The 15,660-nt window shown below is 35.2% G+C and overlaps 1 protein-coding gene across 1 annotated transcript; it reads left to right on the top strand.

The window, feature by feature from the left end:
* Positions 1-5,281: 5,281 nt before the first annotated feature.
* Positions 5,282-10,554, top strand: LOC103946234 (inactive protein kinase SELMODRAFT_444075-like). Its single transcript, XM_048572689.1, has 9 exons — positions 5,282-5,911; positions 6,249-6,391; positions 6,584-6,681; positions 7,342-7,595; positions 7,736-8,422; positions 8,545-8,693; positions 8,935-9,165; positions 9,348-9,491; positions 10,276-10,554. The coding sequence occupies exons 1-9, from the start codon at positions 5,737-5,739 to the stop codon at positions 10,552-10,554; spliced, it is 2,160 nt and encodes a 719-aa protein (XP_048428646.1). The 5' UTR covers positions 5,282-5,736.
* Positions 10,555-15,660: the final 5,106 nt, after the last annotated feature.

The following is a 15,660-nucleotide window of genomic DNA, read 5'->3' as shown; positions in this document are numbered from 1 at the left end:
TAACCAAACAACCTTATTTTTAATTAATTTTTTAAAAAAATAATTTTTACAAAGTGATTTATAATTCAAACAATTAATCATAAAAAACGGAGTTTGATGAATGGATCACAACCTCCTCAATTTAATGAGTCAAACTTCTTCTTACCCGATATGGTTGCAATGAAAATAAATGTTTGGCCCTTGTGCCACCCACTTATTGAAGGTTAGATTTTTCAACAAGTAAGGCCGTGGCATGTTACTCGACCACTCTTTTTGGTCACACCTTGCAAGCTTCCCCAAACTTTTAGGAGAATCAAAGGACTTGTTTTCTCCGATATGATTGACTATTGAGTTTGAGATCATGAGCTTCAATATTAAGTAGCAACTAATCGAAAACTAAACAGCGCTTCAGTAATCATTAACTAAATACTCAAACCATTGATTGTTTTTTATTTAATACTAGAACAAGTTTCATAGTTCTATTCAGTAGTTAGCATCTGAAAAATCCTCAAACAGTTTCTATGGCATGAACAAAGGTTCAATAGCTCACCTAACATACCCAAAATACACATAACTACCATAGTGAACATACCCAAAATACACATAACTACCTGTTGATCTTAAAAACTACCTAACTTACATGGCGCGCAAGCTGAGTAATTAATAAGCTAACTATGTCTTTCAGTCGAATACAGGGCGGGCCAACTCATCAGCCTAGCTCGACCGGGGAGTAAAAATGAATATTGATGTGGTGTTGGGTGTGTTGATGACTTATGGATCTTGCAACTATGACGGAGGAAGGAACATGTCTCGGCCTTCGGTTTCTAGAGCCTAAAGACAAGGTTGCTAGTTTTGCAAAGTTCAATATCAAATTCGGCTGTCAGTGTGCCGAATGTATTAACCTGGTAACACCTCATTCCACCGAGAAGACTGATGAGATGACCTCTACCAACAAGGACTCGGAAATCCTTGATGACCGAGACTTGGATAAATAACCAATCAGTCTCAAAGTAGTGTTGTTTATCCAAACTGAAGGTGCTTCTCGATCGGCTAATTCTACGGCTCCAGTGCTGTTTATCTAAACTGAAGATGTTGTTAGTTGCTTTCACAGTGCTCTTTATCCAAATTGAAAATGTGTTGGCGGGAAAAAGGGGGGCAACTATGTGTTGAATTGGAAGGGTTTGAATGATGCAACCCCTTTCTATTTATAGTAGCGATTTCCACAATAACTGAACTAGAATTTTACTCAGACTGGAATTCTCCATCCCAATATGATTTGGCCTCAACCAATCTTAACTTCTATAGGATTATGAACCAAGTTCTTTAATCATTTAGATTCAACCCTTGACTTTCGGCATCATTTTTGATTCATAAGCTTTTAGCCTCTGAAGGATCCCTATTGAATTAGGATTCGACCACTCCACCTTTATCCAGGCAGAAATCACATTCTGATAGGATTTGGCCGAACTCTATTGGGCTCGGCCCATGGCAAAGAATATTCTCGATACTCCTTATTGGACCGAGAGCAACTCCAAGCTTGGCCCAAAGTGTTATTTTGGACCCAAACACTACCATACTTACTATGTGTATTTTGTATGTTAGGTGGGTCGATTGTTTTTAATTTAATACTCGAACAAGTTCCATAGTTTTATTCACACAAACAATAGAGAATACAAGGGTAGAGAACCAAGAGTGAAAAAGAGATCTAGAGCAAGGTTTTGATGTTTAGCATAAGAGTTTTCAATAAGTTCTTGTAATAGAGTTGTTATTCTTGATAGTACAGGTGATATCTCAAGAGAGATCACACAGAGAGTAGTCAAATCCGAACCTCACTAAATTCTTTGTGTTTATACGTGGCGTGTTTCAATATTCGTATAACATTATCTTATAAATTTGCATAACACTAGAGACTATCGATAAAAAAAATCAACTAAAAGTATTAAAATCTACAATAAGAAGAAGCAAATGAAGTGCAAATGGAACGACTCATTGCACTTTCCAACTTGACGCAAAATATTTTCAACTTGAAAATGAGACGAAAAAAAAAGTAACGAGGATTCTGAAACCAATATCCATAATAAAATGAAGGAATAGATTGATTCATTTGAGTATAACAAAACATAGACAACAACTCAGGGTCTAAATATGCAGAAATGGAAAATATAAATGCGATGTAGTGTCTGATTTGGTTTGACTTAAAACAAAAGCTCCCAAAGAAAAAAGAAAAAACCCTTATCTATCCCTTGAATTGACTCTTATGGTTGGAACCATTTATATTACACTTTATTATGTAAATGTCATCTCTGTAAAAAAAAAATTAAAATAAAAAAAAATCAATAAAATATAAGATAGTTTAGACATAGAACTATATAAAAACAAATGGTCGAAATCATTACAAGTATTATGAGCCATTTATCTATTTGTTTCAATTGATTGACTAAATGATTTTTTTGTAAAGATAATCTTTACAATGTATTTTATATATAATATGAAATGTTCTAATCATAAGTAGGAAATCTCATGAATCAATCACGATGTTTTTGTATAGAATTTTTTTCATAATTTTTGCGCAGCCAAGTATCTTTTGTGATTTGTAGATGATGCTTTACTCTAATGACGAAAAATAGTTGTGCCCATGTACTATGGTGCGTGTTCGATCCCTACTAATTCATCTCATCCTAACAGCTAACTGTTTAACTCTACTAACACTATCGCACTACTAAAAGAAATCTCTCCTGAATTAGTTCGCTGCCAAAAGAGAAAGATCTCTTGTTACACAAGATACCTTATTTGTTTATATAATCTAGGACAATGATGAATTAATGAACCTATCTTCAAGTTATGGGCTCATTCGTAAGACCCATCGTAGTCATGGTGGCTTAATTCATTTGAAACATCAAAGTTGGTCAACCAATCGAAGATTAAATTTCCCATTGTTTTCATCGGCTGAAAATTGTGGAACTTTGACTCCATTAGCAACAATAATTTGATACAAAATCCATCACTATACATTTCCCAATTGAACCAGGACAGGATTAACGCTAATCTTACTTGGTATATATTTAGTATTATTATTTAGTATTATTAGAACCTACGCATAGACAATTATCTGACCTTGTAAAAAATTTCAGTGTACCGAGAACATGGCTTAGTATTTTAAGTGTTATAATACAAGTGTTGAATTTATTTTTTTTTCGAGTATTCAACCACTTGTATTATGATACTTAATGTACAAGCTCTTGTTCTCGGCAACCTGAAAAATATCTCTTGACTTTAAGATGAGCTATCATTTTTAAGTTAAGTTTTAATTAAGAAGGCTATAGTTATTTTCTACTCTAATCATACTCTCTAGCAAGAAAATCCTCACTATGTGCCATTAGAATGAATTTTTTTAGGCAACGTTAAAACAATTATTGTTAATAACAAGCGCCACCAAGAGTCCAGTTGCGTGAAATCTATGTCTATTTGTGGATCTAGTAGCGATAGCATAACTTTGTTGTGGCTCGCTTGGTCTATTGTAAAGATAAGACACATGATTATAGTAGAATTTTTTTTTTTTTTTAACTCCTCTTCAAATTTTAGTTTAAGAGCTCATTTAAGAATCTCAATGTCGATCCTGGATCTGACACATCAAAATATTCATATCACTCTCTATGTAGATTGACTTTAATTGAGCTCTTTATACTATAATAACATTGTACAAGTATTTTTATATGATTTAACCTTGGTTTTACAGATGATAAGAATTCTATCACTCATCTGTGAAGAATGACAAAAAAAACAAAGATTTTCTTTATTAAGGTAACGTGCAGATTCTTAAAAAAAAAAAATAATAATAATAATAATTAGTTTTTAGCAAAAGGACGAGTTACCTTCACTTTCAGTTCATATCTTGCCAGTAGCAGGCACGGATGATCGGCGGTCGGCACAACCATATTCTAGCTTTGATTATAGTACCAAGGAAACTGAACTTTTATCGAAATTCAGGCATTGTTCCAAACGTATGTGGAAATCTGTAATCTATAATTTATATTCTGTTTATTTTTCATTACGACAAGTTTAAACCTACCAAAAAAACATGCATGCCAAAGCTCGTGTGACCTAAGTGTTGTGTTGACAGGTCCAATGGGAAACTTACGTATCCAAGCTTGTATCGAGCCAAACTACACCAACGCTTGGCTTTCAATGAATAATATGTAAATGTGACATGATTTTTTATGGTGTTCCAGAAAATTAGATACTTTGAATATCTTAATTGTTAACTATTTGGACAACACAAAAAATGGGATTTAATAATTAAGAGACCTGAAAGATAAAATATGTCATAGAAATTTTACATGCGACATCTGAAGTAGAAACAAGCACATATGACTCAATGTCGATTCTGTAATTTGGCCTACTAAAATTAGTTCCAATATGTTCCCATCTTCCAAAAAATAAATTTGTGGTCAATTAACAATTGAATAATCTGGGATTATTAGAATGTGGGCTTATTTTAAACTGTTTAAAATAATGAGCTTGAATAGAACCAACTCAATCCAAGATGATCCCTATAATTATTTTAAGTCTAATCAGTCCTATATATCAAACGTGAATATCTTATTTACTGAGAATATATATTTAAAAAAAAAAAAGACAGATAGAATGACAAATTAGGAGTGAACGTATTTTACTAATAGGTATTTTTTTATTGACACGATGATATTATGTTTTAAACTTTTCTAACTTACAAGACGTGTTTCAAATCAAACACAGTAGAATGTTTTCATGCTTTGATTATATAATAATATATTTATAATAAGGGGTGGAAGATAAATTCATATCGAATTTACTATTAACAGATTCAGACTTAAGATATCTTATTTATAACTAATTAGAAACACTACTATATGATAGTACGAAGTGAACACTGCTGATTTGATATTTTGAACAGTAACAAAATCATGACAAAAGTGACAATGGGCTGCGAAAAAATGTCTTCCTCCTAACAAATGTCGATTACATGATGCTGTCTTAGGTTAGTGGTGATAAAACCCACCTACGTTTTATCTACTGTTAAGATCAAACTGAGGAAAATCCAAATCAAACCTTTTGATTATTTTTACACACAGAAATTCATAAACAAGTGGATTACCAACAAGAACAAAACTCAGAGTGCCTAGGTATTATCAATGATCCCCAACTGTTCTGGTTTGAGGGACAGCAATTTAATTACAGTTCATGCATCATACTAAACAAATGCTAATTACATACTCTCCCTATTCTCCACAACTTGAAGAACAAACACCCCCTGCAGGTCCCATTCTCGGATATCCGAATATGTGCTCGAACTAGCTCTCTGAGGTCGCTGATCTTGGATTCACCACTACTATATTTCCTTACTCGGATTCTTTTCCGACATTCTAATTCTACGAAATCAGCAGAATGTCACTGATTGATAAAAGAATCATCTTTCATCATTTCTCTCAGTAAAATACTTCTCTCATTTTCCTAGCAATTGCTATATTATTGTGTTAGTTTCTTCCCTGCTATAAGTATATACATGTGTGTGTGTGTGTGTGTGTGTAATTAGTATGTACATATATATCCCAATGTACATATAGAACAATAGGAGAAGTTTACATGCAACCTAAAACTAAGCATTAATTTGGGAACATACGGTTTTGTACTTTCATTTTGTCAATCTTCTCTTCTGTACTGTATCGTTGTTTTGAAAATTCATTACGAGAACTACTTCGAGTTCTAGAAAAAAAAATTATGGCAGCTGAAGTTCAGAAAGTAGTGGTGATCCAGGATGCATCCAAAGACTTTGTTAGTTCGTGCGCAATCCAATGGGTCCTGCAGAGCTTATCCCTTAAGCCTGGGGATGAGCTTACTCTTCTTTCGGTTCTTCACCATGTTAATAACCCTAGTACGTTAGCTGGGAGACTCTGTAAGAATTCATGCTTTTGTTTTCCTAATAAAACGAAGAAAATAAAGTCCGAAAGTATGATAAACATAATCACCAATTTACTTAACTGCTGTGAACATGCAAGAGTTATTTCGATCGCTTCTTAAGATAGGGCCAAAGGCTGCGATGCCTTTCCTCTTTGTAGCAACAGTGTCCAGTCTTTTCTATCTTTTTTGTCTGAAACTCGGCTCAATGTATTTTAATATGATGAAAAAAACAATTTAGTTCTATTCTATGATTCTATCACAAGAACAGATTTTGCTAACTTTTTATTTTCCCCAATACCCCATTTTTCCACCTTCTCTATCCTCTTTCTCAGTGGGATACAGAACCAAGATGAACTCAAGTTCATTTATCGGAACCAACCAGAAAGTCATAGCAGAAGAGCTTGAGAGGAAAACGGAGGAGTATCGTAGCAAAGAGGAGATCACCATGATATCTAACATGTGTAAAAGATTGAATGTGAGATAAGATTTTCGGTCACTATTTCTTACAACATGGAGATTACCTGCTGTTTGTTAAAGATATGTTTGATCCATTTAATTCACCTAGTTCTGCTATACTACCTATCATACCATTGCATTTTCCGCTCGGAACTTTTTTTCAGCCTCTTTTGTTAATCATAGGGATCATTTTGTGGATGACATTTCTCAGGTTGAATTCAACATAAAGGTGGTTGCTGGTCCCTCTTCAAAGATGGTTGCTGTAGAGGCTGCGATAAGATTAGGAGCAACATGGGTGATTCTTGATAGGTCAGTCATTAATAGATTTGAAGAATCTGAAATTGTTCTCCTTCATTCATTCGCAGCAGTGCTCATCCAGCCTTGTTTCACCCTTCATTTAGCAAAACAAATAAAAACAGATAATAAACTGTTAATGAGCTAAAATGTATCCGAAATATCAAAAACATGTATCGAATTGATGAATTTGTGTTATCAATCAGTCAATCATTTGATGAAGGATTAAATCTTTGATGGTAGTTATGGTTTCAAATTGAAGAGAACATAGTTAAGATACTGTCTGAATTGTGAACTCTGATGCCATCATATTATTTGTTAAAATGTGTATTTTCTGATAGGCGATAATTGATCGCTGCTTGATACATACATCAAGATCTTCTGTGATATCTAGTATACTTGTAAATCAAGAGATTGTATATGTATGGAATGATAATTCAACCCTCCAGAGTATCGAGGGATTAAAGTACAAATCTTTTATTTTCAAACTAGATGATGTGAAAAATCATGCTACTACCGATGAAGCTTCGTAATTCCTTGAAACTAGCGAACTTTCAAAGCTTGTTAAGTAAAATTATGTTTGTTACTAAAAAAACTGCAATATGGAAACAATACAATGTAAGAGAACATAGAGACACCAACCTTTGAATAGCTTATTCTGATTTGATGATGCAGGCAGATGAAGAAAGAGAAGCAATTCTTCATGGAGAAGTTGCCATGTGGTATATCGAGGATGAAACGTAATTCTGTTGAACAATTGAGAGGGCCAAAAGCAATTGGGAACATCAACAAACCAGTCGCCAAAAGACCCAGTACAAGCTCCCATGTAAGATATGATGAAATGATACCAGGAAGCCCAGAGGAAGGACTTTCTCCTAAAAGTAAGAAATTTAATCACAACTCGTACAATCTAGGACTCGAAGTTCCAAGTTCATGGATTAAATTTACTATCAAAAGAGATTTTTCGCTATATTATCACACATAACTGCAAATTCTTACGGTCGGTACCAAATGAAACTTGACTAAAAGTGCACATTGTTTCAGAATCTCCAAGTCCTCGTGCGAGCAGTTTTGGAAAAGAACAAGATGGTTGTGGAGACCGCGTGGTCTAACTATAGGAAATCTACATCAACAAGTGATCTGCAGCTAGCAAGTAGAGTGTCAACTTCAACTCTGGGGAATACTGACCTATTTAATCCTGGTTTTGCCCGTAATTATGACGAGGAAGAAAGCTCGACAAATGCTGAAAGAGGAAAAGCAGGAGAGCCGTCCCCATTTCCACTTGCAGAGATTCAAGCAAGGGATCAAAAGGAAACACATAATGCTGGGAGTCCCGATGAACAGAAACAGCTTAACTACAAGGACGATTGGATAGGAGAATGTCGAATAGATGAAGAATTCAAAAATTCAGTATGCACGGGTTGCAAGAATAAACGGCCAACGATTGGATGGAAGAGAGACTTTACCTATGCAGACCTCCTAGCTGCTACAGATGGGTTTTCCGACAATAATTTCCTGTCGGAAGGTGGATTTGGTTGCGTCTACAGAGGAGAACTTAATGGGCTTAAGATTGCTGTTAAGCAGCATAAGAACGCAAGCTGCCAAGGCGAGAAAGAATTTGAGTCTGAAGTTCATGTACTCAGTAAGGCAAGACATGAGAATTTGGTAATGCTGTTAGGATCATGCTCAGAGGGAAGCAAGAGGCTGCTTGTTTACGAATATGTTTGCAATGGTTCGTTGGATCAACATCTATCAAGTAAGTTGCGAACAACTTAGAAGAACCCGTAATTTTGGAAAAAATCAAGTGTTTTCCTTCATATTTCAGCATAGAGAAGTCTAACCCTAAATGCTGCATAACTTTTTTCTAATTTCATGCAGAACACAACAGAAGACCTCTCGGTTGGGATAAGAAGATAAAAATTGCTACTGGAGCTGCAAAAGGCTTACTATACCTACATCAAAACAACATCATCCACAGAGATGTGAGACCGAACAACATCCTCGTGACACACGATCATGAAGCACTGGTAACTAAACCCGATATGTCTGCCCTTAATATCAGCTTTATGAACCTATAACATTACTGTTAATACGTGACTCGAATTTGTTATATGAAACGTCATGTATTCTTCATAACACAGTTTCTAAACTGAATAACCTAACCTATGGGATTTTAACAAAACCATCTGAGGCAGGTGCACATCCTATTTTCAAATATTAACCAAAATACCTACGTTCATGCTTCGTCTAACATGTTCTATGCAACAGCTAGGAGATTTTGGTCTTGCAAGAACTCAACTTGAAGACTCAGATCGATCATCAGATACAACGAGAGTTGTCGGAACTTTGGGATATTTGGCACCAGAATATGCAGAAAATGGGAAGGTGTCAACTAAGACAGATGTTTATGCTTTCGGGGTTATTCTATTACAGCTCATCGCAGGACTGAGGTCTACTGACAAGAGGCTTGGAGGAAAAAGTCTTGTGGAATGGGTAAGAGCTTCCATGCCATAAATAATTCTAAAAATATATCCACCACTGGTCATTACTTGTTACACAAGGAAACTTTAACTACTAATGACAAACAGATTACTAAGAAAAGGAGCAGCCTTCTAGTATGTCACTTCACATTCCATTTATTATTTTGAACTAACAATTCTATAACTTTCTTGCCAGGCAAGACCACTTTTAAAGAAAGGAACTACCCAGATTTAATCGATCCGAGTAATGTGGATTGCCATGATGTTCACCAGCTTTATTGGATGGTTCGGGTAGCCGAAAAATGTCTCAGCAGGGATCCACACAACAGATTAACTATGGATGCTGTAAGTCCACCTGATAGTAGACTGATAATTTCGTCTGCATAATCTAGTCCTTCAACACAACAGCTGCAACATAAAGCATCAACCTAGGACAAAAGTTGAATGCATATAGATAAATAGTGGAACAAGTATAAAGATAAATATCAAATATTGGATATATAGGAACTGCTACATGACAGATGAAAAAAAAGTGATACCAAATATAAAAAAAGGAGTAATTGCTAGACATGCAAAACTAAATTACATTGATGATCGCATGTCTAAGAATCTAATACATATGCATCCCACATATAATACAGGACGGCCAAGAATATGGTTAGTTTTGTATGGCTAAGTAATATTACTGAAAGAAAAATAAATAAAATACTAATCCAACAATTGACATTGGCCTCCTTTGGTATCTATGATTGGATGTGTATATCACTTAATTAAGGTACGTTAAGGAAGAAGTGAAAATTATGTCCAACTAAAAGGGATAAGATCTATTACTCATGAACAAAACTTATCCATTACAATCCATTCCTTAGAAGGGACGACTTTCCTTCGTGTCTAATCCTCTTCAAATGAACAATTATTCACTTCTACCTTCAATATGCTTTGAAATTCAGTGGCTATCCGTTCCTATTCAGTCATAGACTCCAAACAAGACTTGCAGTACTCTAATTTGCTCGTTAATCATATTAATTCTACACGTTATATAACCCTAATTTTGAAAGGAACCCTACGTACCTACCTGGGGCAAAAGAAATCTGATGGGTATGGTTTTGTGTTTGTGGTGCAATGGCAGGTGGTGAATGCTTTGAATTCCTTGAATGCTGCCAATCCAGTTTGTTGCATTGGAGACTTCTCACCAACACAATCTGAGTCAGCAGGAAGCATTCCAGGATCTTCTGAATCGCATGGTACTGATTATATTAGCATAGAAATTACTCCCACCAAAGACTACATGCATCCCAACTCTACTATTCCGTCAGAAACAGAAGGGTCTAGCATTTCTACTGTCCCTGAGAATTCCCCCTTGGGTAGTACTTCTGCAAGTACCAAAGACAAGAGAGAAACGACGTAATAATAATAATAATAATGGTGAGATCTTCTTTACAGGAAATAATTTCTGCACACACGTCTTTTCTCCTTAAGCACGCACTCTTGTCTCGTAATTCTTTTTTTATTTATACAATGGGAAGATCTCTACGTGCAAGTCATGGGGAGATAAAGAGTGCAGAAGTTAATCTAGCTTTTTGGGTTGTACTTACACTGGTACCTCTCCATTGCAAAAGGCCGGAACGTTCTAATTTCGTATGTTTATAATTTTATTCATAAGTTTGATATGCATTATTTATTTTTCCTGGATATTTGTTATCTTTTAAATTCAGACCATATATAATTCTTTTGATACAGTTACATTAGTTCATAGAAACAAAAAAGAGAATTAATTTTGAGAAGTGATTTATGCACATCTTTATCTCTTTATCTCTTTTCACACATCTTTATTTTTTTTTTTCATCGTTAAACTTTAAGGGTTTCATTCACATGGATGTTGTTATGACAAAATTTGAAGGGTGCATTTTATAACTATTTTGTTTTTAGTTTTCACTTTTTACTTTTTTGTGCTGGAGATAAGATGACATCATATGGAAGAAAAGAGCGACGAAGAAGGGTTATGGAGATATGGGAAAAAATAAGGAGGAATGAATAAAAACAAAACTTTAAAAATGAAACCAACCTAAATTAGATTTTGATTTTTTATTTTGATTTTGTAAGATTTTCCTTGTACATTTTTCCTACCTCTCTCCCATCATCTTTCATCGACTATTTTTCGAACCTCCTTGGTCCTTTTACCTATATAGTTCCCCTTCGTCAGTAACACGAAAAATAAAAACCAAATGGTTACAAATTAATTTTTTTCCAACTATTTTTCTTTTTTCAGTTGTATGTCTTTGTTTATTTCTATTCTTTGTTTTTTTTTTTTTTAATTTATTCAATCTCAAAATATATAGGGAAAGGAGTGCGGAATCACTTCTCGTTAAATATTAACTTTTGTACTTTTAAACAAAAATTTAATGATTAAAGCACCAAGAATCTCATTTTGAATTATAACAGTTTAAGGGTTCTAAAAAGTACAATCTGCTCGAAAGTCTCTTTCCCTATTAACAAGAGATTTGTGAATAGTAACAGCCTATTGGGATCCCTCTGGCTCTCTCAGAGCATTTCTGCCCATTTTGGTGGATTTGGACCTAGGACTAGACTTATGGTACATGGCTATTAGTATTCACTATATACCCATTGTGAACTGTAACTGACATGGCTGTTACTCTTCTCAAAGATCAAAAGTCTTGTTAGATTTTCGAGTCAATTTTAGTTGTTCTTATCGCGTTACGTGTTCTCACCTTACCTTCAATCTCATCTCCCAATTGTCTATAAATATTAGGATTCATTCTTCATATCTTCACGCCAACCGTCTCTACCCATCTCAATTCTCAAATTTTATAAAACTAGTGTCATCTTGATGTCTTACTTTATCCGATTGCGGAGGCAGCGTAAAGAAGAAATTGAGCAAAAGGCACACAAACACCCAAGTTGTTTTAACAGTGGGTATGCTTGATGAAGAAATCCAACAACGACGTGGCGGTTTACGTGTCGGTCGTACACCAAATATCGACAGATGTAGGCACGGCCGAGGGATGATCTCTTGGAAGATTACTTTATTCTTGGTGTTTTGTACCCTACTCACAAATTTCGAGCCCGATATAGAATGCAGCCTCACCTGTTCAACAAAATCACGCATGATGTGTGCAATTGATGGACTTAATTATATACTTCATTCATTCAGAGATCAAGATCAACCCTGCATGATGAACTACAAACTGATATACACGCATGCATTTATACTAGTCCCAATATTCATTAAATCATCATTTTGCAGAAACTAGGGATGCACTTGCTGTCATAGACGAGATGATTGAGATGAGATTTGGACCTTCCTTTCTCTTGGAAACGGAATGGAACTCTTGCTCTCGATAGGGCGAGCATTCACATTATGAGAATCTTGTAACTTACCTGAGAAAGGGGATCAAAACCTGACTTATAGGATGCAACTGCTCCACCTATCATGGTAGCAGTTGCTATCAGTTTCTTCAAGTTTTGTAACTATCTTCCTTTCATAATTTGTACAAGTTATATGGTTTTCTCACTTTATATTAAATGTTTACTTAATGTATATAACGTATACTATAACCATATTTCCTTTATTAAATGGTTTGGACCATTTCTCACACAGAAGTTCTTACAGCAATTACGGCTCATACTTCATGCAGAAACCAGATGCTGCGAATAAGATGGGGCTTCTTTGAGAGCAAAACTTATAGCCGCCTTTAGAATGCTTGATTAGGGGTGCATTCTTGGACTCAATAGATGAGATTGCAAGGATGGCCACATCACCGGTCTTAGAGTGCTTGAACAGATTCTACGCAATCGAAGCTATACACACCACTGAGTTATTGGAGTTTGAGACCCTCTTGTCCCACATTGGTCAACAATATTTTTTCACTAGCCTTTATATAGGCTTATTCCTTTTTCTTAGTAATTAGAACTTGGACCATTTGGAAATCATAGTATCCAAGTGAGAATCATCTTTTCTTCTTCTTATCTTCCGTACAAAATTTCCAGAGAGTAAACACACAAAGCAATTCGCTAGAGTTCTATAATCCAGTGCGGGTTGTAGAATTAGGTAGTTGTACAAGAGTGGGACGAAAATACTGTTCGAAGGACATAGTTTTTACGCTAGCCTCTACCTTCTGTGATCAAGTTAGTATCATTGATATTTTTATATTAGTTTATGTATTTATTGTATAATTTCATTCTGCACATCAAGTATATTTGGTAAATAAAATATTAGAATTTCAAGTTCTGTTTATTTCTGTTATTTTTGTTTACTTCTGAATTGTTCTCCAACATGAGTATCTCTGCAGTCCAAGACTTGCGGAACTCCACATGCTACTACAAAAAGCTGAGGCACGAGGTTTTCTAGACATGATTGGAACCATCAACTGTATGCATTAGCAGTGGAAGAAATGTCCAAATTCCTGGTAAAGAGATTTTGGGAATAGGAAGGGGTATATAAGTATCAGTCTAAATGCTGTTGCGTAACGACACCTGGATTTGGCATGTTTTTTTTGTTGTTGCATGCTCTCAAAATAACCTCAACATGCTCGGTTAATTCCCAGTGTTCAAAAACGTCTTGAGAGGGGATTCTCCTCAAATCACATATGAAATCAATTCCCTTACATACTCGATCAGGTGGGTATTACCTTGCAGATGGAATGACATGTTTGTCAAGACAATTACACAGCCCCAATTCGACCAACAACAATACTTTGCCTAAAAGCAGAAAGCGTACAGTAAAGATGTGGAGAGGTGTTTTGGTATCCTTTAAGCTTGTTGAGCAATTTTAAGGGGCACTGCTCATTTGTTCAATCAAGAGGAGCTTCGAAGTATGATGATGATGTGCATCATGTTTAATAACATGATTGTGGAAGATGAGTATGATTATGATGTACTAGAAGTGTTCGAACCGGACCCGATGAACACAACAACGACAAGACTTTATGATTCACCTAGGGTGTGCCTTGGTGGACCACCTATGCAACACACCCCTTATTAAGAGATGGTCATTTGTGCAGCAGAATGATGGAACGTTTTACTGAAATGCAATCTTCTTACATTCATGACGAACGTGAACTTGACTTGATCGAACACAATTGGAGGTTGAAAGAAAATCAGGGAGATTGAATTGTCCTTTGGTTCATGCTTTCTTGACTTGTGTCTTTTTTAATGCTTTGTTGAATGATGATATTTTTAATGCTTTGTTGAATTATGTTTAATAAAAATGCTTTGTTATTTGTTAGAATTGTTTTTTTAATTTTCTTTACTTAGTTATTAATTTTCTGATTTTTTGGATAATTTTTTTCTTTAAATGTTTTTATTTCGAAAAATAATTAGAACCGTTTGATTCTAGTGAGAATTTAAAATGAACACTTGAGATGTGATCACGTGGTTCAAATATTGTCAGTTGGAGTTAGCTGGCTGTTGTGTGCGGACCACATGCGTAAGGTTGTGGTGCGCTACCCTCCCTCACGGGCACACGTAGTGCCGGTGCCTGACGTTAAAAAAAAATAAACTAACCCGCTGACGTTAACCCGACGTCCACGTCATGAATTTGAGATTGGACTCATAATTGACATGGCCGGAGCCATGACGGCTAAGCCTTGGCGCCCAAAAATGGGTAGAAGGGCTTTCTGGGTTGGATTTGGATCTAGCCTTGTCAATTAAGGATTTGTTGAAATGCTCTCAGCAAATGCTTCTTGTGCGTATCCAAATCCAACACACCACGTGGCCCAATGACGCCATGGATATCAATTGACAGAACGACTCGATTTTGACGAAAAGGACGCTTGAAAGGAGACGTTCTTTTATTATGAAAGCATCATTCTGAGAAACAATATTTGACTACTCAAAGATAAGTAGGAACTCCTACTTCAAATTTCTCAAAATTATTCATTGTTAATTTACAAAACTTTGTGTTTATAATCAAAACCCTTTATATTATAAATCAGCCTATAAATATTGCATCTGCAAAAAATCAATTAAAACTAAGGTTGTTAAGTCATCAAACTGTTTAAAAACAAATGAACAGAATTGGTAAAAGCATTACGAACCGTAAATGTATTTGCTACAATATATTAACTAAACGACCTTAGGTTTAATTTATTTTTTGCAAAGATGATAATTACAGTGTGATTCATAGTATGAACGATTTTGATTAAAAGCATAAAACTCTGTGATTAAATACTAAGAATTTTGAGTAAGAATTCCTACTCATCTTTGAGTAAACAAGTATTGTTCACTACTTCTAAGTACTAGAGAGTACAACGACAACCTTCTATTAGGCAAAGGAATTGTAATTAAATATGTTGTAAAGTACCCCAACCCTTGCGGATAGAAACTTTTATAGCACGAATGCACTACCATTGTACTAATTGTACAATGATACAATGCCATTATGGTGTGACACAGCACGGGCTGCGGTGACGGTGTACCTCTGCCATATGAATACATTTGATCGTGTGTTTCCCACATTATTAATCAGAGGGAAAAAAGAAAAGACAGAGAGAAG

The sequence above is a fragment of a genome, unplaced genomic scaffold, assembly GCF_019419815.1.
Source record: "Pyrus x bretschneideri cultivar Hongxiangsu unplaced genomic scaffold, Pyrus_bretschneideri_v1 Contig62, whole genome shotgun sequence".
Taxonomy (NCBI): domain Eukaryota; kingdom Viridiplantae; phylum Streptophyta; class Magnoliopsida; order Rosales; family Rosaceae; genus Pyrus; species Pyrus x bretschneideri.
Note: the sequence above shows the minus strand (reverse complement) of the source record. Positions and strands in the feature narration are given on the sequence as shown.